The sequence below is a fragment of the Enhydra lutris genome, unplaced genomic scaffold (assembly GCF_002288905.1).
Source record: "Enhydra lutris kenyoni isolate GAN:26980312 unplaced genomic scaffold, ASM228890v2 scaffoldscaffold56, whole genome shotgun sequence".
NCBI classification, from domain to species: domain Eukaryota; kingdom Metazoa; phylum Chordata; class Mammalia; order Carnivora; family Mustelidae; genus Enhydra; species Enhydra lutris.
The window spans coordinates 6,536,739-6,546,623 of record NW_019154140.1 but is presented as its reverse complement, the minus strand read 5'-3'; the positions used below and the strand labels follow the sequence as shown (position 1 = coordinate 6,546,623).

General features: G+C 50.6%; 1 protein-coding gene across 1 annotated transcript; it reads right to left on the bottom strand.

The window, feature by feature from the left end:
- Positions 1-353: 353 nt before the first annotated feature.
- On the bottom strand, positions 354-5,925 carry LOC111157839 (transmembrane protein 106C). The gene is made up of 8 exons (XM_022519517.1): positions 5,810-5,925; positions 5,094-5,305; positions 4,129-4,192; positions 3,473-3,632; positions 3,241-3,381; positions 2,504-2,553; positions 1,969-2,022; positions 354-1,082 (listed from the first exon to the last, which is right to left on the bottom strand). Exons 2-8 carry the CDS (start codon positions 5,275-5,277, stop codon positions 986-988), a joined length of 750 nt encoding a protein of 249 aa, XP_022375225.1. The 5' UTR covers positions 5,278-5,305; positions 5,810-5,925; the 3' UTR covers positions 354-985.
- Positions 5,926-9,885: the final 3,960 nt, after the last annotated feature.

The following is a 9,885-nucleotide window of genomic DNA, read 5'->3' as shown; positions in this document are numbered from 1 at the left end:
AGAGGGTGGCCACCCATTAAGGAGCTTTCAGCCTCAGACCATGTCCTCTTAGCACTACAGCCCGTTGGTGGGGGAAGTTATTCCTCCGCAGGAAAGCAAGCTTCACTGGGCAGGCATCTGCCCCACCTACAGAGTGAAGCGTTCTGTCCTGGGAGAGCAGGGGGGCAGCCTGTCACCATGGGGGCCAGGTGGAGAGAGAAGCAAGGCTGCTGTGGCCGAGGGGAGCTCACGGGGACAGGGCAGTCAGGCTCCTCTTCCTCCCTCCCATCCTGTGCTGACCCACTTAGCAGGCAACTATTCTAGTCCCCCCAAGGTGGCTCCTAAGACATCCAGGTAATCAGAGGAGACGCAGATGAATCAAAAGCCGGGTTTATTTTTCTACCAAATCCTTAATCCATGTTCCAGCCAATGGATGAAGGGTAATCAAGCCTCACATAGACTCTTGGTAAAAACAATTGTAACTTTCTACAGGAAAAAGTTGTGGGTTTTGTTTTGAAGTTCCTAGGCATTTGTGAACAGGTGCAAAAATTTCCCCTATTAAACGGTCTGTGCTTTCTTAGGTATTCAAACGTTCTGACCCTGCTGCCTCTTCTGTGCAGACGAGTGAGACCATTCTGCGGCTGCCTGAACAGTCCAACATTCACGTCGCTCCACGGTCTGCTAACCTAAAACCACTGTAGGGTTTCAGTGCGTAATGCCCCAGAACAGCTGAAAAGACTGGAATTCAATTCTTCAAACTTGCTCTGAGTGCCTACTATTTGCTGGGCACAGGCTAGGCACTGGGCAGTGATTCTGCTGGTTCTGAGAAACAAAGGTGGCGCCACAGAGAGTTCTCCCTACAAGTGGCAGGAGGATGTCTGCTGGGGATTGAGAGAAACAACTTCTCCTCTACTTCTACCACCTGGGGTAGGTATGAAACTCAGGCCCTGGGAACAGATGTTGTCTCTTCTGGCAGGTGCTGCCATGGAAGAACCAACAGCAGTTTCTAAACAGCCGTGGAATTTGCTCCACAATCCACATAGTGATGTGTCTCCAAGGAGCTCTGGGTCATGTGGCCAATGTATGAAATCTTCACTGAAGTTCTAGGGGGTGGAAAAAAAAAAAAACCAAGAAGAATAAATTCGATTTTTGAGACAAAGTAAGAAAAACTGCCTAAATAACTTCTTGCAAACTCAGGCAACAAAATCCATGGGCCCCAGGTGCGTTATCTTCATGGTTATGTAACCAGGAGACCAGAATTTCGTACATTCACAGAAAGGCTATGTCACGAGGTGACTTCCTCAAGAAGCGATTCTACACTCAGGACAATTTTACCCCACAGGAAACTTCTGGCATTGTCTGGAGCCATTCTGGGGTGTTACAACTGAGGGCGAGGGGAAGCGGTGACTGTTCCTGGCACTTAGCAAGCAGAGGCCCAGGATGCTGTAAAATGTCTTGCTGTGCAAAGGACAGTTCCTGACAACAAAGGGCTATGAATCCTTTGCTGAGGCTGAGAAACCCTGCTCTAGACCCTCACACTTCACACGCCCACAGCAGGTGCTTCTCATCTGTAGATTCCGAGGTCAAGATTCTAAGCCAGACCCTGCAGACCCATGACACAGGGTAATTTGTGTGGCCAGAAAGCAAGCTGGCCAAACGCTCAGTCCTTACACCTTAAGAAGCTTTTCAATTCTTTACTAGTCTCATTAGGATTCTAAAGGGATCACAAAACTAGACCCAACTTCATGGAGAAAACTCTCTAGCTGCCAACTCCAAATCTGGAGATCTGTGATTTGGACCCTGCATCTAGGGGATACTCAAGGGTCTACTCTATCTGTGCCTATAAGGCACTGGGTGCCCCCTCTTTGGTTAGGTGACTCTGCCTTGTGGTTCACACAGCACCTCCCGAGCAGAGGTGGTGAGGTCACACAGCCTGATGGTCCGGACGCAAACACAAAGGCCAAGGGGACAGGGAGAAGAGCCACGTACCGCAGGAAGATCACTATATTGTGCACCAGGATATCGGGCAATGTGCAGAAGAAGCTATCAAACAGCAAACAGGGAGACAGTTTGGTTTAAAAAAAAAAAAAAAAAAGGAAAAGAGAAAAAAAAGAATCATCAGGAGAGTGCTGAGTTAATGGTCAGCCCTACCTGGGGCCCCTGCCCTCCCCTTCCCTTCTGACCTAAGTGCTACCAAGGCTCACTAGCTCGGAGTCCCCACAGTGTCCATGCACCCTTCCACGTCATAATACTTTTTGGTTTTTTTTTTTCAGACCCACCACAGAAATGCTGGAGCTTGGAGATAGATGTTTCTGGTGGCTTACCATTCTCTTAGAAATTCCAGCACCTCAGTTGTTTATCCAACAACACATCTTCCAAATAAACCTCAAGATGGCCAAAGCTTACGGAACCCACAGGCCAAAGCCTGGGACTTAAGGGAGGACTGGCCCCAATCAACGAGTACACTCTGAATCCCCTTCATCCAGCAGAGAGCACACATATAGAGAACAAACACTGTCCTTACTATACGTAAGAAAATGGTCCTCCCATCTCAGCTTTCGCAGTAAAATTCACCTGAAAATAAGACACCAGCATCAGTCTGTGGCCAGGCAGGCCTGCCTGACCCAGAACAGTACTATTATCAGCAATCCACAGACCTGGGAGCATTATTCTATCACATATAAAATACTTCCCCAAGATGGTCCCTGACACAGACTGTGTCCCTCTAACAATGTCTGCAACCCCTTCCCTTCTGAGGGGCCAACAGACCTCAGATTATAATACCTCCTCTTCTTGATCTGTAGTGAATTGTTTGCTCTTACAAATTCTTTTGTTCCGGGGCGCCAGGGTGGCTCAGAGGGTTAATCCTCTGCCTTCGCCTCAGGTCATGGTCTCAGGGTCCTGGGATCGAGCCCCGCATCGGGCTCTCTGCTCAGTGGGGAGCCTGCTTCCCTGTCTCTCTCTCTGCCTGCTTCTCTACCTACTTGTGATTTCTCTATCAATTAAAAAAAAAAAAAGGAAAAAAATTTAAAAAACAAAACAAACAAACAAAAAAACAAATTCTTTTGTTCCCCTAACACTTAAATGCTGATTTTTCTCCTACTTTCTCATAATTACAGGGCATGTCAGATCTTCCTCACCAAACAGTTCCTACCAATGCAAATGAAATGGAAAGCAAAGTCATGAGGCTGCAGCATCCCAGAGTCCCCTACTCCTCCTCCCTGAAGCCCATGGAGCAAGGACCCTAAGAGAACAGCATACCAGTTGCTCGCTCCGAGGTGGAATGAAGGAGACGTTAGTGGTCACATATGTGCCAACCACTGTGTTCATGTACTGAACCTGGCTGGACAGGCTGGTCACTGCCACTGAGTAGAAGTTGGAGTTCCTGATTTTCAGGGTGGCCTGCATCAGGGCAAGTGAGAAGACAAGGATGAGTGTTCCGGGTTCGAAACTTGCAGGTGCATGATCTGGGAAGCAAGGCCCTCCATCTTACCGTGATAGCAAGGATGACAAGGGAGTCCTGCTTATTAAATGTGACTTTCACCACTTTGATGCCGTCATCATCCACAAGGACCGAATGTGGAAACAGGAAGAAAACCACCAAACCAGATGCCAGGAGACAGAGCAGGACAGATAGGAGGACGTACTGCTTGCTGGAATGACACAGCACATAACCAGATGGGCAGTCAGATATCAAGGTCCAGTTAATTAAGATAAAATGCAAAGCCAGGAATGAGGGAAAGGGGAAAGTACAAAGAGCCAGGAACCACAAACCAGGGAGGAATGAATGGAGTAGGGAGAAGCCTTTGAAAACCCATTTGAATGCTGTCTGTCATCTGGGGAGAGAAGCTGAAGAGAGGAGCTCTGGGGACAGAAACATTTCCTCACCTCCCATGATACCCCTGTTCTCCAAAACCTTCCACGTCAACTCTTTCACTTGGCCCTTGGAATGTTTCTAGTAGTTTCCATAACCCCAGACTGTGATGGGGCAGAGATCTCTTGCTTGAGCACATAGTATTAAAAGAAACGGAGAATTTACAAGAATAGATATTAAAAGTTTTCAAAAAGTTAGCTGGTGCTCATAAATATACGGGACTAGGGAAAGAAGGACAGAAGTAAGTATTGAAAGGTGAGAGGCATGAAACTCACGTTCTCTGAGGGCGCAGTCTCTGATCACTGTGTGGGATCAAAGCCACCAACTCGTTTACTTGTTCTAGGAAAGAACCGAACAATTATTTTGGTATAAAAATAAATCCCACGCGCTGACTCCGCTCTCCTTTATGTCGCACATCAACCTGCCGCCACACATGCTTGCCTGGAATTAGACATTTCTGTGATACAGGTTTCACATTTTGGGCCTAAGGAACAAGAAACAAATCTAGAGAGTGTGCCATAAATTGCAAAACATTAATCCTACCAGGACAGTGACATGGAGGTTGAGCAATCCAGGTTCCTATTCTAGTATTACCCCATGGCCCGGAGCTGCCGAATGGCCTTGGGGAAGTAGTCGTTCCCTCCCTAGGCCACTGTCTCCTCACGTGTCACAGGAAGGCATGTCCTATGAAATGGATAGTTTCTAGGGTTCTTACCAGCTGCAAACACCTGTGACTCTCCATCTAAAGTGTTAAGGCTTTCTGAGGGCCAACTTAGTGACAGATGATCTTGTCCTTAGTGGAGGCGCCACTCCTGAGCATCTGTTTTTCTCTCCCCGCTTGAAATATTTCCAGACCTTAGGCTGTTAATGATTTACTACCTGCTTCCTTGAAAAGAAGCTTCCAAGATGGTTCCCCTACAAAGCTGTGCCAGGCCTTATGAGTGAGAGCAATAAAGAGATGGGACTGTCAACAGATCCCACTGCGTAAAGCAAACTGAATGTTCCAAAGCAAGGAAACAAAGAACAAAAGAGTGGAAGTAAAGAAGGGCTTTCAGATATAAGGAGGCCAACAGAAGTTGTGGAACCTACCCAAATTTATCAAGTCAGCTCAGTTGGTTCCTGTCCAGGGCACTGTCTCTGACTATGACAGTACTGCCTAGAAGCAAAGCTCTGCCTGGGAGATGGAAGAAGCCCTGTGCGTACCTTGGGAACCTTTCCCATGATTACCAAAGCCTCTCACCTGTGGGAATGTAGCCGGTCCCCTGGCACGTGAGACAGGTGATGCTATCTCGACCGGTGAACTCCACATATGGGAACTGAGCAATGGCTTCTTCCTGCTCCCTGTCGGCCAGCAGATCCTCCCTGTTCTCTTTCTTTCGCTTGCAGTAAGAGGGGCGAGCAGAGGTGGAATGCTGGGACCCCATGGCCGGGATGTGCCACTTGTGTCATGTCCTAGGACATAGAGAGGCAAGCGAATGCAGGTCAGTGGCCCCACCGAGCCAGGAGGGAGCAAACTGCTTTTTCTGAGAAAAGTGAAAACACAAAAATGACCAAACTGCCGTCCGTGATTTCAAACACCTGCGTGTTTCCTACCAGGATCATCATTTTGTAGCAATGCTCCCCACCTCCCTCCCACCTGCTACATAAAGCCAGAGGAACAGCAGGCCCTCCGCCAACCTGCCCAGCTCCCCACAGCCCGGGGATTCGGCGCACCCCAGCTCCCACCAGGTCGCAGCCTCGCCCCTTCCCGTCCACTATTTGCAAACTCTGTGCTCTCTCCTCAAGAAAACCTTCCCGGACAAACAACAAGCCTCAAATCAACAACAGGCCTTGGAGCTCCCCATCCCCCTCCACTCCCAGCCCCGGGAGGCGGGCTCAGGTCACACCCCCTGACAGAGTGACGCTCCGGGCCCACCAGAGTCGCCTAGGCGTGAGCGAACGCCGACGTCCCCAGACCTGCAGGGCGCCGACTCCTGGCAGCTCCTCTCCGGGCCGCACCCGCAGCTACCTGCCCGCTCCGGCAGGTTTACTTGCCTCTTCAGTCCTCGCAGCTGCCCTCACTCGCTGCGCACGCGCCGGAAGACCAGCCGCGCCGGGAAGGGGGGGGGGGCGGGGTGGGGGAAACGCTTACGCTCGCGCATGCGCTCTTCCGAACCCAGCTGGCAGAGGGCGGTGGAGAGCTGCTCCCGGAGCAGATTGGGGGAGAGAGAGGGGACTGGGAGAGAGGCCGACGCTCCGCTTCCTCAGAAAGGCTGGGAGGTGCCTGAGTCAAGTGTCCGGAGGCGCGTTGCCTCTGCCTGGGGACAAGGAAGGAGCCTGCAGCTGCCAAAGCCATTCTCAACTGCCGTTTGAGCACAGGGGCAGTGTGGACGCTGAGGGTGTAAAGATGCTTAGAAGACATGGAAACTGCCCTGCTGCTGCTTTTAGGCGTCGCCTTTGCTGGTCGTCCACACACACGAAGGCATGCACGGAAGGGGTTAGAGAACACTTTTAAAAGGGTGGGTTTCCCCCCTGCTTGTGCTCTCTTTATCTCTCTCTTTGTCAAATAAATAAATAAAATCTTTTTAAAAATAAAAGGGTGGGTTTCTTTGTACGGACTACCAGGTTAAGCTTAGCCTGCAGCAGAGGGTAGACATTAAGCAGGTGACATTGCTTAAGATGATGCTGGAGAGAGGAGAGATTCTGAACTGAGCGGCAATTGGGAGTGAAGCTGGCCACCTCCGAGGTCCGCCACCTCTGTATCTCTTTCCTCTTTATGTGGGGAAGGCTGTGTGCTCCTGTTGTCTAGCCCCCTGCCCAACTGCTGGTCACAGTCGGTCCACTGAGCCTTTAGAGTAAGAAGAGCTGAAAAAGACATAGTGAATGACACTTGTGAAAGACCATAAGGCCGACTTTTCTAAAGGGGGCCATGGCAATGGGTATAAGGACAGACGCAATTCGGACTTGCTGTTGGGGGAAGGGATTGGGTACAGCTCTGACTACAACATGGGCAAGTAGGAATTCAGAGCCAAGGAGCAGAGTGGGGGTCAGTGCATGGAAAATTACTAAGGGGAAACTTCAAGGGTAAGAAGAATTCTGGCTAAACTGACCTGAGAGGATTCTTGCTGAAGACAGGCCAGAGTGATCAGACATCACCTGGGGGATGGTGGAATGATCAGGTATCCAGAGTTGGGAGTTCTTGCTAAAACTGGATTCTGCAATAAGCACATAGATGGGCCTATGAGAAGTTTTAGGAACCTGACTAAAGTTTGGTCAAGCAAAGAATGTTTATCAGAAGCAACAAGGAGCCATTGTTCCTCTTTTTCTACCTCCCAGTCTGTACCTTCTCTTTCCTGAAATCTGGTCTTCACCTCTCTCTTTGCAAGCTCTATACTAACTTATATTCTTTATTTATACAAATCTTGTTTTGTTTGGGACAACAATATTCTCAGTTAAAAATACATCTCTCTGCCTTTCTTGCCATGTGATTCAGTTTGAGCCAATGAGATATAAGCAGAGGTTGTGTGGCGCTCCCTGGAAAGCTCCTTAAAAGGGGCAGAGACTCAACTGGTCCTTCAACCGTCCTCTTCCTGTCTGTAATTTGGACTTAATATTGGAGAGAGGGCAGCCGTCTTATGACCACAAGGCAAGAAATGCATGTTACAGGAGGCTGGGTAGGAGCATACAAGGAGCCTCGGTCCCTGTGGCATTTGGAGCCATATTCAGGCCCTGGACTACCTATCTTATGACTTCTTATTACATGAGGAAGATAACCACTCCCCACCAAAATTGTGTTTTGTGGCGTGTCTCTCACTGTAGGATTTAATCTTAAAAGATACAGACACAGGGGCGCCTGGGTGGCTCAGTGGGTTAAAGCCTCTGCCTTTGGCTCAGGTCATGATCCCGGGGTCCTGGGATCGAGCCCCGTGTCAGGCTCTCTGCCCGGCGGGGATCCTGCTTCCTCCTCTCTATCTGCCTCTCTGCCTACTTGTGATCTCTCTCTGTCAAATAAATAAATAAAGTCTTGAAAAAAAATTTAAAAAAGATACAGATACAGACCTAGCTAAGGGTAAAGCCTGTGATGGCTTTAATCACACACTACAGAGGCCATTCTTAGGTTTCTATCCTCTTCTAACATCTGCCCTTAGTAGGAGGGAGGCCTCTTTCCTGTGTGAGGCCTTTCTTCCAAGTTCAGCTTTCTTGTCTGAGGACCCACTTCTGTTAGGGAATTTACCTGGGGAATCTGGGGAATGAGCCCACCCTCTTGTCACCTGGTGTTGCCTCACCTTGAGACCTCTGTTGGAACCCTGCCAAGGACTGATGTCCACACTACAGATGGACATTACAGAAGGTCCCGGCTGTCCCAGGAGCAGGGACACTGACGAGGCAGCAGCCTGATTTACACCAGCTTAAGAGGAGGGGGAGACCAGAGGAAGATGGAGGGCTGTGGGATGCTTCAAAAGGAGAAGGGAATGGGCCAAGCACTTGGGCCTGTGGTGAGGGTAGAAAGGACTTTGGGTGGGTAGGGGCTGTGAAGGGACCCTGGGGACTTAATCAGCAGAACCCCTGAGACTTTCTCACAGTCAGCTTCCAAAGTGGGTCTGGTACAGATAGACTATGCTCTCCATTGTGGCTCTCGTATCTCCTTGTCTCCCCAGCACCCAGCTCAACACCTGCATAGTAGGCCATCAGTAAATGTTTGCGGAATGGCTCAGCCTGAAGGCTGACCGGCACAGCCTGAGGGAATAATCCCAGCATCCGCCCCGTGCCATCCGGGAGGCGGTTTTAATTGGGCAGCACATTCCTGAGGAGACACCCATCACTTCTCACCTTTGCCTGCCTTCCAGCTTTGTCTCACCATCCTGGTTATGAGCTGTGAGGTTACATGAGCAGACATGAGCTCACTGGGGCGCTCCGGGTGGGCCAGGGCAGAGCAGGGCCAGCTGGGGATCCCCGCATGCCCAGCCTCTTCCATGTCTCCATGTGCTCTAGGTAGCCCTGGCTGCCCATGCCGAGAGCAGGAGAGGCCCCAAGAGAGAGGGTGAGGCAGGGGACCCACTCTGCTCCACTCCGAACCCCTCCCCCACCCTGGGCCAGGACCGTACAGGGGAGCGTTTGGGACTCTGGCAGCCTCCCTCTGCACTGACACAGAAGCTGAGGGTGTAGAGCTGGGAGTGCTTCATTCTTCTCCCTTTTGGTGGGTCTTCATTCTGCTCCCTTTATTCCACACACAAGTGAGCTTGCTTGAAGTTAAGGTATGTGAAAGAGTCGGCACTTGCTTCTTTGAGCCCAGGAAGCAGGCCACCACCATGTCACGCTCTCTCATCCTCGTACAGTGCGCCACGGGCCTCTGGTTTGGGGGATGTGACTGCTTCCCTGGGGCCCAGGTGTCTTTGCCTGGGCTGGCAGAGCTGGTGCCCAGGGACGAGCAGGCCTGAGGCATAGTGCAGCCGTTCCCTATGGCGATGCCAGGGCCGGGGTCTCAAATCCTCACAGACCCTCCAGCAGGCTCCCTTTCCCGCATCTCTTCCTGCTGTCCCCATGGTTCCCCCTCTCCTCAGTGGCACTTCAAGAACACCCGGTGTCATCTCTCCAGTGAGCTGAGCCCTTGAATAAAGACAGTAGAGGGCATTTGTTTAAAACAATCCTTTAAGAACAATTTCTACCCCACAGACATCAAAGAAATCCAAAGGACCATTATCTCTTTGGAAGGCAGGACTGTCATACAGGGAAAACCAAAACACAAGCTAACCTCTTAAAACAAACACCAGAACCAGATTCTCTTGTAGGGGGACTTACAGGCTGAGGAGACAAATTCCTGGCCCCTGAACACTGGTAACAACTGTTCCCAGGGCCCTCGTGATGGCTGTGGGGGCCTTGGGCCTTAGTAAATGCCAAGAGCCCCTCTGCCGCTGACAGCCTCCGAGGAACACGCACGGTGAGTCAAACCTGTGTGTCCACTATACACACGTGATATACCCCGTGCAGCTTCCACCCCTGCAGGACTTGTCGCCCCTGGGCACCCCCGCCTGGAAGTTCTGGACCTCCCGAAT

Coding starts and splice junctions, on each gene's coding strand:
- LOC111157839 (XM_022519517.1), bottom strand. CDS start 5,277: ATGGGGTCCCAGCATTCCACCTCTGCTCGCCCCTCTTACTGCAAGCGA. Junction 4,193..5,093: donor GACCGGCTACATTCCCACAG/GTGAGAGGCTTT, acceptor GTTCTTTCCTAG/AACAAGTAAACGAGTTGGTG. Junction 3,382..3,472: donor TTGTCATCCTTGCTATCACG/GTAAGATGGAGG, acceptor GCCCTGATGCAG/GCCACCCTGAAAATCAGGAA.